The sequence below is a fragment of the Salmo trutta genome, chromosome 26, assembly GCF_901001165.1.
Source record: "Salmo trutta chromosome 26, fSalTru1.1, whole genome shotgun sequence".
Taxonomy (NCBI): domain Eukaryota; kingdom Metazoa; phylum Chordata; class Actinopteri; order Salmoniformes; family Salmonidae; genus Salmo; species Salmo trutta.
The window spans coordinates 39651315-39668108 of NC_042982.1; the positions used below are offsets into that span (position 1 = coordinate 39651315).

Below are 16794 nucleotides of genomic sequence, written 5' to 3' on the forward strand. Positions count from 1 at the left end.
AAAAATGTCAAATTTGCACTCATCAGACCAAAGGACAGATTTCCACTGGTCTAATGTCCATTGCTCATGTTTCTTGGCCTAAGCAGGTCTCTTCTTATTATTGGTGTCCTTTAGTAGTGGTTTCTTTGCAGCATTTCGACCATGAAGGCCTGATTCAAACAGTCTTCTCTGAACAGTTGATGTTGAGATGTGTCTGTTACTTGAACTCTGTGAAGCATTTATTTGGGCTGCAATTTATGAGGCTGGTAACTCTAATGATCTTATCTTCTGCAGCAGAGATAACTCTGGGTCTTCCTTTCCTGTGGCGGTCCTCATGAGAGCCAGTTTCATCATAGCGCTTGATGGTGTTTGCGACTGCGCTTTAAGAAACTTTCAAAGGTCTTGACTGACTTTCATGTCTTAAAGTAATGATGGACTGTCGTTTCTCTTTGCTTATTTGAGCTGTTCTTGCCATACTATGGACTTGGTCTTTTACCAAATAGGGCTATCTTCTGTATACCACCCCTACCTTGTCACAACACAACTGATTGGCTCAAACGCATTAAGGAAAGAAATTCCACAAATGAACTTCATGATTCTGTATGTGTTATTTCATAGTTTTGATGTCTTCACTGTTATTCTACAGTGTAGAAAATAGTAAAAATAAAGAAAAACCCTTAAATGTGTAGGTTTGTCCAAACTTTTGACTGGTACTGTATATATATGTATATATATATGAAGGTCATATATATATATAAAAACATAAAGGGAACACTAAAATAACATCCTAGATCTGAATGAAAGAAATAATCTTATTAATTACTTTTTTCTTTACATAGTTGAATGTGCTGACAACAACATCACACACAAATAATCAATGGAAATCCAATTCATCAACCCATGGATTTGGAGTCACACTCAAAATTAAAGTGGAAAACCACCCTACAGGCTGATCCAACTTTGAATCTGTTATTGTTCTCATCCTTGTGTAGCTGGTACCTAGCAGGACCAGGGTTAGGGAATTTTAACTTCCAAAACCCACCATGGGCAAATTACAGCCTTGTCAATCAATGACTGATTTGTACCAAACAGGAGAGCTGAACTCCTGTCACTGTGGGTTCAGCGACACAGACAACTGATGCTCACCAGGAATAAAACCACTAAAAGTGATGATGTAATGAAGAGAGACAGAGAGAAGGAGAGACAGGTTGAGTAAAATAAATCAAATGTGATCTAACTAAAGAAAACGGCAATGGGACAGAAGAGGGGCAAAGAGCCAATTCCTCGTTGTTTTCTATTTCTGCCGCTCGCTTTTCTTTAATTGTGGTACAAGATGCACACACACCAGTAATGAACATCCGCAGGTTCATGCAACTCACACAGAGCTCAGTAAATACCAGTCTCTCTCTCTCTCTCTCTCTCTCTCTCTCTCTCTCTCTCTCTCTCTCTCTCTCTCTCAAATTCAAAGGGGCTTTGTTGGCATGGGAAAGAATGTTTACATTGTCAAAGCAAGTGAAATAAGCATTCACAGATTAACATTTAACATTAAACACAAGAGAAAGCTGTTTGAAATGTTATATTATTAACGCTGTACCGTGTTGTTATTAACTATGTACCGTGTAAACAGATAAATATGGGTTTAATTTACTTTGGTGTTTGTGCTTGTGTCTTTCGCTCTCTCTATTGCTTTTTTTCTCTCTCTTTCCCTCTCCCCCTCCTCTCTATCGCTGTTTCTCTCTCTCCCTCTCCCCCTCTTTCTATTGCTGTTTCTCTCTCTCTCCCTCTCTCTATCGCTGTTTCTCTCTCCCTCTCCCTCTCTCTATTGCTGTTTCTCTCTCTCTCCCTCTCCCCCCTCCTCTCTATCGCTGTTTCTCTCTCTCCCTCTCCCCCTCCTCTCTATCGCTGTTTCTCTCTCTCCCTCTCTCCCTCTTTCTATTGCTGTTAGTCTCTCTCTCCCTCTCCCCCTCCTCTCTATCGCTGTTTCTCTCTCTCCCTCTCCCCCTCTTTCTATTGCTGTTTCTCTCTCTCTCTCCCTCTCCCTCTCTCTACCGCTGTTTCTCTCTCCCTCTCCCTCTCCCCCCTCTCTCTATTGCTGTTTCTCTCTCTCCCTCCCTCTCCCCCTTCTCTCTATCTCTGTTTCTTTCTCCCTCTCCCCCCTCTCTCTATCGCTGTTTCTCTCTCTCTCCCTCTCCCCCTCTCCCCCCTCTCGCTATCGCTGTTTCTCTCCCTCTCCCCCCTCTCTCTATCGCTGTTTCTCTCCCTCTCCCCCCTCTCTCTCTATCGCTGTTTCTCTCCCTCTCCCTCTCCCCCCTCTCTCTCTATCGCTGTTTCTCTCCCTCTCCCCCCTCTCTCTATCGCTGTTTCTCTCCCTCTCCCCCCTCTCTCTATCGCTGTTTCTCTCCCTCTCCCCCCTCTCTCTATTGCTGTTTCTTTATCTCTCCTTCTCCCCCTTTCTCTATCGCTGTTTCTCTCTCTCTCCCTCCCCCACTTTTCTCTCTCTCTAGCTGTTTCACTATCTCCCCCCCTCTCTATGTCAATTCAATTCAAGGTCTTTATCTCTCTCTCTCTCTGTCTCCCTCACTGTTTCCCACTTCCTATCTCTCTCGTGCTGCACTGTTTGCAAGGAGTGAAAGCCAATTCATGGCTGATCTGAAAACGTAGTCAGAGGCTCTGTATGAAGGTGCCTCTGGAGACCACATAGAACTCATAACGCATCGCTGTGCACCTCCCAAATGTTGTTACAATGCGGAGGGCTGCGTATAGCTCCGCATTTACATGATTGGTTGACGGTAGGTGGGGGCGGAATGTCCTGTATAAACACAAACTCACTTCCCTGATAACCTTCTTCACAACAGCTCTACTCAACAGCACTGGGCTGCTCCTCAAAGCGCAAGGAGTTTGAATGCCCTGACTTCTGCAGAGGCCGTATCACCGTAAATGCTGCACGGCCAATGCAGAAGCCAGATTGACCATGCAGAGCATTTAAAGCGGGAACAGATGGCAGATTGACTAGGCAGAGCTTTTAAGGGGGACCAGAAATTGGAGCTGGTCCATCACACAATGGTGCTATAGTGAGAACAATATGAGTGGGAGAGGAGAGAGGTGGAGGAGTGAAAAGGAGAGAGAAAAGAGAGAAAGGTAGTTGGCGAAGACTGAAAGTGGCAGAAAGAGAGGAAGGAGGAGAGATAGAAAGAAAGAAAATAATGAATGTTATGTCAGAATCATTTTCTATTGGGAGTCCTTGGTCAGGATGTGCTTGACAAAGACAGCTTTATGAAACACTATGAGACCTGAGGGGCTAAACAGCTTTACGCTCACATCACCACAGCCTGATCTACATGCATTCATCTCTCTCTCTCTCTCTCTCTCCCTCTCTCCCTCTTTCTGCTTTTTCACACTTTCTGCTTATTCACTCTATGAACAATGTTTTGTAAAAGCCAAAGAATATTTGGCATTTACAAAAGAACAAGACTGACTAAAGAACTTTGCATTTGTTTGTTTCGATGTTTCAAGATGTGCATGGGTTCATTGTGTTTGTAGATGTGTCTGTGTGAGAGTGAGTTCCACAGGAAACAGCACATTGGCTCTGATTCTATTCACTTTTATTCATTTTATCTCTATTTCTGCTTTTTGTGACTCCTCTCTTTGGCTGGAAAATGGCTGTGTTTTTTTGTGTGTAGGAGCTGACCTAACATAATCATATGGTTTGCTTTCGCCGTAAAGCCTTTTTGAAATCAGACACTGTGGCTGGATTAACAAGAAGTAAAGCTTAAAAATGGTGTATAATACTTGTATGTTTGAGGAATTTTAATTATGAGATTTTTGTTGTTTTGAATTTGGCGCCCTGCACTTTCACTGGCTGTTCTCATATCGATCCCGCTAACGGGATTCAAGCCATAAGAAGTCAGAAGTTTATATACACTAAGTTGACTGTGCCTTTAAGCAGCTTGGAAAATTCCAGAAAACTATGTCATGGCTTTAGAAGCTTCTGATAGGCTAATTGACATCATTTGAGTCAATTGGATATGTACCTATGGATGTATTTCAAGGCCTACCTTCAAACTCAGTGCCTCTTTGCTTGACATCATGGGAAAATCAAAAGAAAGAAAGAGAAGAAAAACCTCAGAAAAAATTGTAGACCTCCACAAGTCTGGTTTATCCTTGGGAGCAATTTCCAAATGACTGAAGGTACCACATTCATCTGTACAAACAATAGTACGTAAGTATAAATACCATGGGACCACGCAGCCGTTGTACCGCTCAGGAAGGAGACGCGTTCTGTCTCCTAGAAATGAACGTACTTTGGTGTGAAAAGTGCAAATCAATCCCAGAACAACAGCAAAGGACCTTGTGAAGATGCTGGAGCAAACAGGTACAAAAGTATCTATATCCACAGTAAAACGAGTCCTATATCGACATAACCAGAAAGGCCGCTCAGCCAGAAAGAAGCCACTGCTCCATAACAGCCATAAAAAAGCCAGACTACGGTTTGCAACTGCACATGGGGACAAAGATCATACTTTTTGGACAAATGTCCTCTGGTCTGATGAAATGATGACCATCGTTATGTTTGGAGGAAAAAGGGGGAGGCTTGCAAGCCCGAAGAACACCATCCCAACTGTGAAGCACGGGGGTGGCAGCATCATGTTGTGGGGGTGCTTTGCTGCAGGAGGGACTGGTGCACTTTACAAAATAGATGACATCATGAGGGAGGATAATGATGTGGATATATTGAAGCAACATCTCAAGACATCAGTCAGGAAGTTAAAGCTTGGTCGCAAATGGGTCTTCCAAATGGACAATGACCCCAAGCATACTTCCAAAGTTGTGGCAAAATGGCTTAAGGACAACGAAGTCAAGGAATTGGAGTGGCCATCACAAAGCCCTGACCTCAATCCTATAGAAAATGTGTGGGCAGAACTGAAAAAGCGTGTGTGAGTAAGGAGGCCTACAAACCTGACTCCGTTACTCTGTCAGGAGGAATGGGCCAAAATTCACCCAACTTATTGTGGGAAGCTTGTGGAAGGCTACCTGAAACGTTTGACCCAAGTTAAAACTTCTTATGGTTCAAATCCCGTTAACGGGATCAATTTGACAACATCCGGTGAAATGGCAGAGCGCCAAATTCAAAACAATTATTAGAAATATTTAACTTTCATACATTCACAAGTGCAACACACAAAATTAAAGCTTAACTTCTTGTTATTCTAGCCACCGTGTCAGATTTTAAAAAGGCTTTACGGCGAAAGCAAACCATGCTATTATCTGAGGATAGCACCCATCAAACAAACACAGACCATCATATTTCATCCCACCAGGCGCAACACAAAACTCAGAAATAACAATATAATTCATGCCTTACCTTTGAAGATCTTCCTGTGTTGGCACTCCAATATGTCCCCTAAACATCATAAATGGTCCTTTTGTTCGATTAATTCCATCGTTATATCTCCAAAATGTCCATTTATTTGGCGCGTTTGATCCAGAAAAACACCGGTTCCAACTTGCGCAATATGACTACAAAATGTCTAATAAGTTAGCTGTAATCTTTGTCCAAACATTTCAAACAACTTTCCTAATACAACTTTAGGTATTTTTTAACGTAAATAATCAATCAAATTTAAGACGGGATAAACTGTGTTCAATTGCGGATAAAAACAAAGTGGAGCGAGCTTTCAGGTCACGCGCCTCTAACAAACAGTACACTTCACTCGACCCTCATTCTGAACTGCCTTACTTCTTCATTACACAAAGGAAAAACGTCAACCAATTTCTAAAGACTGTTGACATCCAGTGGAAGCGATAGGAACCACAAGCAAGTGCCTTAGAAATCTAGATTCCCATTGAAAACACATTGAAAAGAGTGACCTCAATTTGTTTTCTCATGAATGGTTTGTCCTCAGGGTTTCACCTGCCAAATAAGTTCTGTTATACTCACAGACATCATTCAAACAGTTTTAGAAACTTCAGAGTATTTCCTATCCAAATCTACTGCATATCCTAGCTTCTGGGCCTGAGTAGCAGGCAGTTTACTTTGGGTACGCTTTTCATCTGGATGTGAAAATACCGCCCCCTAGCCTAGAGAGGTTAAACAATTTAAAGGCAATGCTACCAAATACTAATTGAGTGTATGTAAACTTCTGACCCACTGGGAATGTGATGAAAGAAATTTAAAAAATTCTGTCTACTATTATTCTGACATTTCACATTCTTAAAATAAAGTGGTGATCCTAACTGACCTAGGACAGGGAATTTGTACTAGGATTAAATGTCAGGAATTGTCAGAAAAACTGAGTTTAAATGTATTTGGCTAAGGTGTATGTAAACTTCCGACTTCAACTGTATATGCAGTATATATAGATAGAGATATAGTAAACCTCAGTATAAACTGAAATCTTGATTCTTCTCTGGTTGTTAGTCTGGTAGAGCAACACATCTACTGCTTCCTGCCAATCCAATTGTAGTATTTCAGGCTATGAGACTAAAAAACCAACTGCCCTCCTGACTTAGACAGGTTGCTCGGTCCCTGATGATGAATGCTAAAAGACTGACTCACCCTCCATGGGTGTGTTGGTGTCAGGGCGGTTTGCGAAGACCACGTCTACGTATTCCAGCTGCAACCTCTGGAGGGAGCCCTTCAGACCTGGACAGAGAGAGGACGGGAGAAAGAGAAGAAGGGAGAGAGAGAGGAAGGGAGAAAGAGATGAGAGGAGGGGAGAGGAGGACAGTTGAGGAGAAGAGGAGGGGAATGGAGAGGAGAGTTGGGGAGAGGAGGGAGGATGGGAGAAGGGGAGAGGAGGAGTGTTGAGGAGGGGAGGGGATAGGATAGGAGGGCAGAGGAGAGGAGGAGGGTGAGGAGGGAGAGGAGTGTAGAGAGTGAGAAAGGAGGAGGGGGGAGGATGAGATAAATGATAGAGAGAGGAGGGGAGATATCAATCAATACAGTGTCACAGGGGAGAGATCTGGGTGAGGACACAGTGAGATAGGGTGAGATAGTAGTGAGAACATGGTGTGAGACAGGGTGAAGTCGCTTGAGACAGGGTGAGGACACGGTGAGACAGCTGGTGTATGACACTGTGAGACATGGTGAGACAGGGTGAGACACTGTGAAACACGGTGAGATGAGACATGGTGAGACAGGGTGAGACAGGGTGAGACCGGTGGCACCAACGCCCGCCCCGTGAGACAGGTTGAGACCACTGGTGAGGACACTGTGAGACAACGGTGAGAGAGAGTGAGATAGGGTGAGACAGTGAGACAGGGTGAGACACGGTGAGACAGAGGTGAGACACGGTGAGACAGGGTGAAGGAGACAGGGTGAAGACCAGGTGCGACAGTGATGACAGTGGTGAGACAGTGAGACAGGGTGAGACATGGTGAGACACGGTGAGACAGGTGAGACAGGGTGAGACAGGGTGAGACAGGTTGAGACACGGTGGAGACAGGTGAGACAACGGTGAGACAGGTGAGACAGTGAGACAGGGTGAGACAGGGTGAGACAGGGTGAGACAGGTGAGACACGGTGAGACAGGGTGAGACACGGTGAGACAGTGGACAGGGTGAGACAGGGTGAGAGCAGTGAGACAGTGAGACAGTTGAGACACGGTGAGACAGGGTGAGACAAGGGTGAGACAGGGTGAGACAGTGAGACACCGGTGAGACAGGGTGAGGACAGGGGAGACAGGGTGAGACAGGTTGAACACGGTGAGACAGGGTGAGACAGGGTGAGACAACGGTGAGACAGGGTGAGACAGTGAGACAGGGTGAGACAGGTTGAGACAGGTGAGACCGTGAGACAGGGTGAGACAGGTTGAGACACGGTGAGACACTGTGAGACACGGTGAGACAGGTTGAGACACGGTGTAGACAGTGAGACAGGGTGAGACAGGGTGAGACAGTGAGACAGTGAGACAGGGTGAGACAGGGTTGAGACACTGTGATGCGGGTGCCTGTGTGGTCTGACCTTCAATAATGTGTTTCCTTGAAAGGCCTCTCTCAGTCTCTGCTCTGTGGGCACAGACACAGACAGGAGAGAAAAACTACACATTAAAATCTGTTTCTCAACTCACTGCTGGTAGTCAACTTATTGCTGTGTCCTTATCAGTGCCTTCCCACTTTTGTGTGTTTGTGTGTGTGTGTGTGAGTGTGTTTCATGTACAGTAAGTGTGTGCGAGTGTGTGTTCAGAGTCTTCAACTACAATCCTCTCCTTCTCCTGCAGAAGGATGGAGCCTATGATAGTCATGAAGGATGAACGAGGGAAGAAATAATGCACACCTTTATCCTTCTCACTAATCCTTGCTGTGACTGCCACCACGCATCATGGAGCTGTGATTGCCACCACGCATCATGGAGTTGAGAGGCTATATAAACCTCTGCAGCTGTGCGTGTGTGCTGTGTGTGTGTGTGTGTGTGTGTGTGTGTGTGTGTGTGTTATCAGACAATGTATTTTCCCCCTGGTCAGCAGAAGGCAGGAATGTATGACAGTGAAGAGGTACAGAGGCAGAGCTGTAAACAGCTGAGCTCTGCCTTATGAGACTTTTTCACGGGAACTTACTTCCTCCCCAGTACAGCTTGGTAGTGATGACCAGACTTGATCGTCTAAAGGGAGAGGGAGAGCAAGAGGGAGAGGAGGGAGAGAATGAGAGGGAAAGGTAGAGAGAGAGAGAGAGGGAGAGAGGGAGAGAGGGAGGAGAACGAGAGGGAAAGGTAGAGAGAGAAAGAAGAGAGAGAGAGAGAGAACGAGAGGGAAAGGTAAGAGAGAGGAGGGAGAGAGGGAGAGAACGAGAGGGAAAGGTAGAGAGGAGAGAGAGAGAGAGAGGGAGAGAACGAGAGGGAAAAGGTAGAGAGAGAGAGGGAGAGAACGAGAGGGAAGGGTTAGAGAGAGGAAAGAGGAGGAGAGAGAGAGAGAGAGAGAGAGGGAGAGGGAAGGAGAAAGAGAGAGCAGGAGAGGGAGAGGGAGAGAGAGAGAGAGGGAGAGAGAGAGAGGGAGAGAGAGAGTGAGAGAACGAGAGGGAAAGGTAGAGAGGGAGAGAGAGAACGAGAGGGAAAGGTAGAGAGAGAGGGAGAGAGGGAGAGAACGAGAGGAAAAGGTTAGAGAGAGAGAGAGAGAGAGAGAGTGAGAGGGAAGGAGAAAGGGAGCTGTTTTATTGGCATTAAAAACAGTGCGCCAAAGCAACAATTTATACGATATACATTAAAATAAAATAATAAATAATAATAATATAAAATGGTATAAATTAATAAAATGGTATAAATTAATAAAATGGTATAAATATAAAAGTCTAAACATGGAAAATGAAACTATATCTAACTGACTGTCATCCTCACCATTACATCAGTACTACAACCTACCATCCTCATTACTACTACCATCATTACTACAACTACCATCCTCATTACTACAACTACCATCCTCATTACTACTACCATCCCCATTACTACTACTACCATCCTCATTACTACTACCATCATTACTACAACTACCATCCCCATTACTACAACTACCATCCTCATTACTACAACTACAATCCTCATTTCTACTAATACCATCCTCATTACTACAACTACCATCCCCATTACTACAACTACCATCCTCATTACTACTACCATCATTACTACAACTACCATCCCCATTACTACAACTACCATCCTCATTACTACTACCATCATTACTACAACTACCATCCCCATTACTACTACTACCATCCTCGTTACTACAACGACCATCCTCATTACTACTACAACCATCCTCATTACTACCATCCTCATTACTACAACTACCATCCCATTACTACTACTACCATCCTCATTACTACAACTACCATCCTCATTACTACAACTACCATCCCCATTACTACAATTACCATCCTCATTACTACAACTACCATCCCCATTACTACAACTACCATCCTCATTACTACCTACCATCATTACTACAACTACCATCCTCATTACTACAACTACCATCCCCATTACTACAACTACCATCCTCATTACTACAACTACAATCCTCATTTCTACTAATACCATCCTCATTACTACAACTACCATCCCCATTACTACAACTACCATCCTCATTACTACTACCATCATTACTACAACTACCATCCCCATTACTACAACTACCATCCTCATTACTACTATCCTCATTACTACAACTACCATCCCCATTACTACTACTACCATCCTCGTTACTACACGACCATCCTCATTACTACTACAACCCATCCCTCATTACTACCATCCTCATTACTACAACTACCATCACCCATTACTACTACTACCATCCTCATTACTACAACTACCATCCTCATTACTACAACTACCATCCCCATTAACTACTACTAACCATCCTCATTACTACAACTACCATCCCCATTACTACTACAACCCTCCTCATTACTACTACTACCATCCTCATTACTACTAATTCCATCCTCAGTACTACAATTACCATCCTCATTACTACTACTACCATCCTCATTAATACTACTACTACCACCACCACCATCATTAATCTGCTATCATTACCATCACCCCTACCACTACTATTTGGAATAATAATCACAACAATACTACTACTACTACTACTAATACTACCACTTCTACTACTACTACTAGTAATGACAATACTACTACTACTACTACTAATACTACTACTTCTACTACTACTAATAATAATAACAATACTACTACTACTACTAATAATAATAACAATACTAGTACTACTTCTACTACTACTACTACTACTAATAATAATAACAATACTACTACTACTACTACTAATACTACTACTTCTACTACTACTACTAGTAATGACAATACTACTACTACTACTACTAATACTACTACTTCTACTACTACTAATAATAATAACAATACTACTACTACTACTAATAATAATAACAATACTAGTACTACTACTACTTCTACTACTACTACTACTACTACTACTACTACTACTACCACTAATAACAATACTACTTACTACTACTACTAATAATAATAACAATACTACTACTACTACTACTAATAATAACAATACTACTACTACTACTGCTACTACTGCTACTAATAACAATACTACTACTACTACTACTACTACTAATAATAATAATAACAATACTACTACTAATACTACTACTACTGCTACTAATAATACTACTACTACTACTAATAATAATAACAACAACAATACTACTACTACTACTAATAATAATAATAACAATACTACTTCTTCTACTACTACTACTACTACTACTACTAATAATAATAATAACAACAACAATACTACTACTACTACTACTAATAATAATAACAATACTACTTCTTCTACTACTACTACTACTACTACTACTACTACTACTACTACTACTACTGTCACGACTTCCACCGAAGTCAGCTCCTCTCCTTGTTCGGGCGGTGTACAGCGATCGACGTCACCGGCTTTCTAGCCAATCGCCGCTCCATTTCTCATATTCCATTGGTTTTGTCTTGTTCCATTACACAGCTGGTTTTCATCCCATAATTATTGCATGTATTTAGTCCTCTGTTCCCCTCCATGTCTTTGTGTGTAATTGTTTGTTTGGAAGGTGGATATTGTCAGGCGCTTTACTTTTGCTATGTTCCGTGTTTTTGGCACGTTATTGTTTTTATGTGCTGTCATTTGTGGAACGGAATTAAAGTGCGCCTGTTTGCTACACTCCGCTCTCCTGCACCTGACGTTGCCTCCCGTACACACCATTGACAACTACTAATAATAACAATACTACTACTACTACTTCTACTACTACTACTAGTAATGACAATACTACTACTACTACTACCACTAATAACAATACTACTACTACTACTACTAATAATAATAACAATACTACTACTACTAACAATAACAATAATACTACTACTTCTACTACTACTATTACTACTACTACTAATACTACTACTACTAATACTGCTACTACTACTAGTACTACTAATAATAACAATACTACTACTACTACTACTACTAATAATAATAACAATACTACTACTACTTCTACTACTACTACTACTACTACTAATACTTCTACTACTACTACTGCTACTACTACTGCTTCTACTACTACTACTACTACCTTCCCAAGTTTTCTCCCGTCGACCCACCCCGCTCCTCCGCTCTCTCCACTGGCTTCCAGTTGAAGCTTGCATCTGCTACAAGACCATGGTGCTTGCCTACGGAGCTGTGAGGGGAACGGCAACCTCCGTACCTTCAGGCTCTGATCAGGCCCTACACCCAAACAAGGGCACTGCGTTCATCCACCTCTGGCCTGCTGGCCCCCATACCTCTGCGGAAGCACAATTCCCGCTCAGCCCAGTCAAAACTGTTCTCTGCTCTGGCACCCCAATGGTGGAACAAGCTCCCTCACGACGCCAGGACAGCAGAGTCAATCACCACCTTCCGTAGACACCTGAAACCCCACCTCTTTAAGGAATACCTGGGATAGGATATAGTAATCCTTCTAAACCCCCCCCACCAAAAAAAAAAGATATAGATGTACTATTGTAAAGTGGTTGTTCCACTGGATATCTTAAGGTGAATGCACTAATTTGTAAGTCGCTCTGGATAAGAGCGTCTGCTAAATGACGTAAATGTAAATGTAAATGTACTACTACTACTATATAATAATACTACTACTACTACTAATCATAATAATAACAATACTACTACTACTTCTACTACTACTACTACTAATAATAAATAATAATAACAATACTACTACTACTGCTACTACTACTAAGACTACTACTACTACCGGTAATAATACTACTACTACTAATAATAATAACAATACAACTACTACTAATAATAATAACAATACTACCACTACTTTTACTACTACTACTACTAATACTACTACTACTACTACTACTGCTACTACTACTACTACTTCTACTACTACTAATAATAATATATAATACTACCACTACTTCTACTTACTACTACTACTACTACTACTACTACTGCTACTACTACTACTACTACTACTACTACCAATACTACTACTACTACTACTACTACTACTAATATTAATCATAATAAAACTACTACTACTACTACTAATAATAATATAATAATAATAGCACTACTACTACTACTACTACTACTTCCTGTTACTACTACTACTGTTATACTAATAATAATACAAGTATGTTACTGTTTACTATGCAGATGTTATTATTCAGTATCCCGCTGGCTTTTTAAATGTTTTACATTTATTTCACCTTTATTTAACCAGGTAAGCTAGTTGAGAACAAGTTTCTCATTTACAACTGCGACCTGGCCAAGATAAATGTTGCCTGCTATGGCAAGCAAAATATATATTTGGAAGCAAGAGGAGCCGTTGCTCCTTCGGGCCATGAGTATTTAAAGTTTTCCTCTTGCGTTTAATAAGTAAAAATGTTGAATAAAATGTATTCATTTCTGTGAATAATGAATCTATTGGTAATGTAGATGAGCGTACATTGAACTCCTGCTGTCCTACAATCTGTATTGCCAGGGAGGAACATGTATTCACCAGTTCCATTACATAATGATGTAACAATTCAACAACGAGTGGGAACAAACTGCAGTGACAGAACAGCTAGGACACGTCAATAAGACATGGAGATACTGAGACATATATATATACACACACACACACACACACACACACACACACACACACACCACACACACACAACACACACACACACACACACACAGTAACATACCTCCATGACTTCTTCTTGATGATGTTACCCAATATGACTTCAGCTCTGGAAAGCAATGCCTGTCATTATACTGTACACTGCATAGATGACCATCACTTTCTATAAGGGATGGATCGACATTTACAGAATGGGTACCAGGACCAAAATAGGGGAGGGTCATGCTTTTTCAATTTCAGTCAAATTTCTGCGTTGCCATGCAATCCTTACAGGACAAACAGTTTGTAAAACTGCATATCTAAGGCTCCGGTCTGTCCATAAAATGAAGGTAAACAGTAGACATATTCTCTGCTATCCACTTTATATTTTAATTATTATTTGGGTATAGGGGAGGGTCACTTGTTTAAGTATTTTTTTAAGCGTTCAGTGAGGGTTTAGGTAAGAAATATTTTGCTGAAGGGTGGGCCATCCATTTTCATTGCAGAGATGTCAGATTTTCCCCATGTATCCCTTAAAATAAATAACGTTCACTCCCTTCCATTAAAAAGAAAAATATAAAGAGGGTTTATTATATCTTGACTCACTTTCCAGCAGCGTACACCTCCGCTGTGTCAAACAGGTTGACTCCACTCTCATACGCCATGGTCATCAGCTGCTCGGCCACAGCTGGGAAAAAAAACACACAGAGGTCAGAGTCAAAGATGTCACACACGCATCACACTCAACACACACACACACATAGACACACATCCTCATCATCATCATCATCCTCATCATCATCAATCCCCATCATCACATATCAGGTGTGTCGGAACCAGAGGTTAGCAGCCAGGATTTTAACCCACTATCTAAGAACAGCAAATGCTTTTTGGTGAAAAACCCTCTTTATGTCTGAGCTCTGGCTCTGCTGTTAGTCCACTCTTCTCTCTTCCAGGTTACTATAGATAGTGTTTCTAGTCTGGTCCTATAGTTGTCCTTCTAGAGAGCTGAGCTGTTCCACTCTCTAGTGTGTTTCAGTGTGTCAATGCAGCAGGCTGAGGCAGCAGACTTTCCAGTGATTCACCCAGACTGAAGATCATACATCATCATGCTGAATTGTTCCCAGATTCAATTCCCTTTATTGCAATGGGCTGTAAGTGAATTTGCTTAAATTTCCCTCTGCGGCGGTGTGTGAGCAAGGGTGTATCTGTCTCTTTGTGAGACTGGGAGTCTGTGTGTGTCTAACCCTCTCCCTATTTGAGTCGGAGAGGCCTGCCACTAACAGAGCTCGCGAAACCACTGTCCCCCATCTGCTGAGGATCTGTCTATCAACTCTCCTAAAATTATCTTTACCACTCTGCAGCTAGAAATTAGGCAGGGATCCAAAACCCTGGTTTGTGTGTGCGTGCGTGCTGTGCGTGCGTGCGTGCGCGACAGGATGAAAAGAGAGGAAGAAAGAGAGGAAAGAACTGAAACAATGAACGGCTGGTGACAACAGTCTGTCAATCAAAAAGTAGTTGTGAGAAGGGAACTAGAGTAGGGACAACAGACTGTTAAATTAAAGACTGATTGATGGATGACTGACAGAGAGAGAGAAAGAGGGAGGAAAGAGAAAGTGAAAAGAGAGACAGAGAGACAAGAGAGAGAGAGAGAGACAAAGAAAGAGTGGCAGAGAGAGAGACAGAGAGAGAGAAAAGAGAGAGAGACAGAGAGAAAGAGAGACAGAGAGAGAGAGAGAGAGAAAGAGAGAAAAAGAGAGAGAGAGAGAAAGAAAGAGAGAGAGAGAGAAAGAGAGGGTCAGATTATGTAATTAGAAAAACACAATAGCCTTCTTAATCACTTCGATAACTGTCATCTCTCTCCCTCCCCCTCTTCCTCTGCATTATCATTAACAGCAGACTTGTACATTTTCTCAGTAAAAACAATGTACCGAGCAAATTTCAAATTGGCTTTTTACCAAATTACCGTACGACAGAGAACGTATTCCTGCACACCCTAACTGACAAACAAACAAACCAAAACAAATGCAGTCTTCTTATTTTGTTGATTTCAAAAAAAGCTTTTGACTCAATTTGGCTTGAGGGTGTGCTATACAAATTGATGGAAAGTGGTGTTGGGGGAAAAACATACAACATTATAAAATCCATGTACACAAACACAAGTGTGCAGTTAAAATATGCAAAAAACACACATTTCTTTCTTTTAAGCCCCACCCTCTTCTACATATATATCAATGAATTGGCGAGGGCACTAGAACAGTCTGCAGCACCCGGCCTCACCCTACTAGAATCTGAAGTCAAATGTCTACTGTTTGCTGATGATCTGGTGCTTCTGTCACCAACCAAGGAGGGCCTACAGCAGCACTAGGTCTTCTGCACAGATTCTGTCAGACCTGGGCCCTGACAGTAAATCTCAGTAAGACAAAGATAATGGTGTTCCAAAAAGGTCCAGTCGCCAGGACCACAATACAGATTGCATCTAGACACCTCGAGCACAAAAAACGATACATACCTCAGCCTAAACAACAGCGCCACAGGTAACTTCCACAAAGCTGTGAACAATCTGAGAGACAAGGCATAAGGGGCCTTCTATGCCATCAAAAGGAACATAACATTCGACATACCAATTATCTGGCTAAAATATTGGAATCAGTTATAGACCCATCGCCCTTTATGGTTGTGTGGTCTGGGGTCCGCTCACCCAACCAAGAATTCACAAAATGGGGCAAACATCAAATTGAGACTCTGCATGCTGAATTTTGCAAACATATCCTCCGTGTAAACGTAAAACACAATAAATGCATGCAGAGTGATCAAAATCCAGAAAAGAGACGTTAAATTCTACAAACACCTAAAAGGAAGTGATTCCCAAACCTTCTATAACAAAGCCTCAACTACAGAGAGATGAACCTGTAGAAGAGTCCCCTAGGCAAGCTGGTCCTGGGGCTCTGTTCAAAACCAAAACAGACTCCTGTTACACAATAGGTTGGTGTGTTCATATACTCTGAGGTGATGAGGTGTTGTTGCTGCTGTGAGACTCTCCTACTACATCACTCAAACCATTTTAAAATCACACCATTTTTGCCGTGTGTGTTGTGTGGTAATCTGACCAACTCTTCTAAATATGTACTCATTCAAAATGGCTGC

The 16794-nt window shown here is 42.0% G+C and overlaps 1 protein-coding gene across 2 annotated transcripts in view; it reads right to left on the reverse strand.

Annotated features, from left to right (window-relative positions):
• The window catches only part of LOC115163754 (voltage-gated potassium channel subunit beta-1), a 129717-nt gene that overhangs the window by 11958 nt on the left and 100965 nt on the right, over positions 1-16794 (reverse strand). Inside the window, exons 1-5 of one of the 2 annotated variants that reach the window (XM_029715913.1) lie at positions 14254-14327; positions 13733-13777; positions 8531-8578; positions 7943-7986; positions 6536-6622 (exon numbers count right to left, since the gene is read on the reverse strand). The exons of the other annotated variant lie outside the window; for it this stretch is intronic. Of the exons in view, the coding sequence (XP_029571773.1) occupies positions 6536-6622; positions 7943-7986; positions 8531-8578; positions 13733-13777; positions 14254-14318 (289 nt within the window). The 5' untranslated portion in view covers positions 14319-14327. Of the gene's footprint in view, positions 1-6535; positions 6623-7942; positions 7987-8530; positions 8579-13732; positions 13778-14253; positions 14328-16794 lie in introns of those variants that run through there. 2 annotated transcript variants of the gene reach the window in all.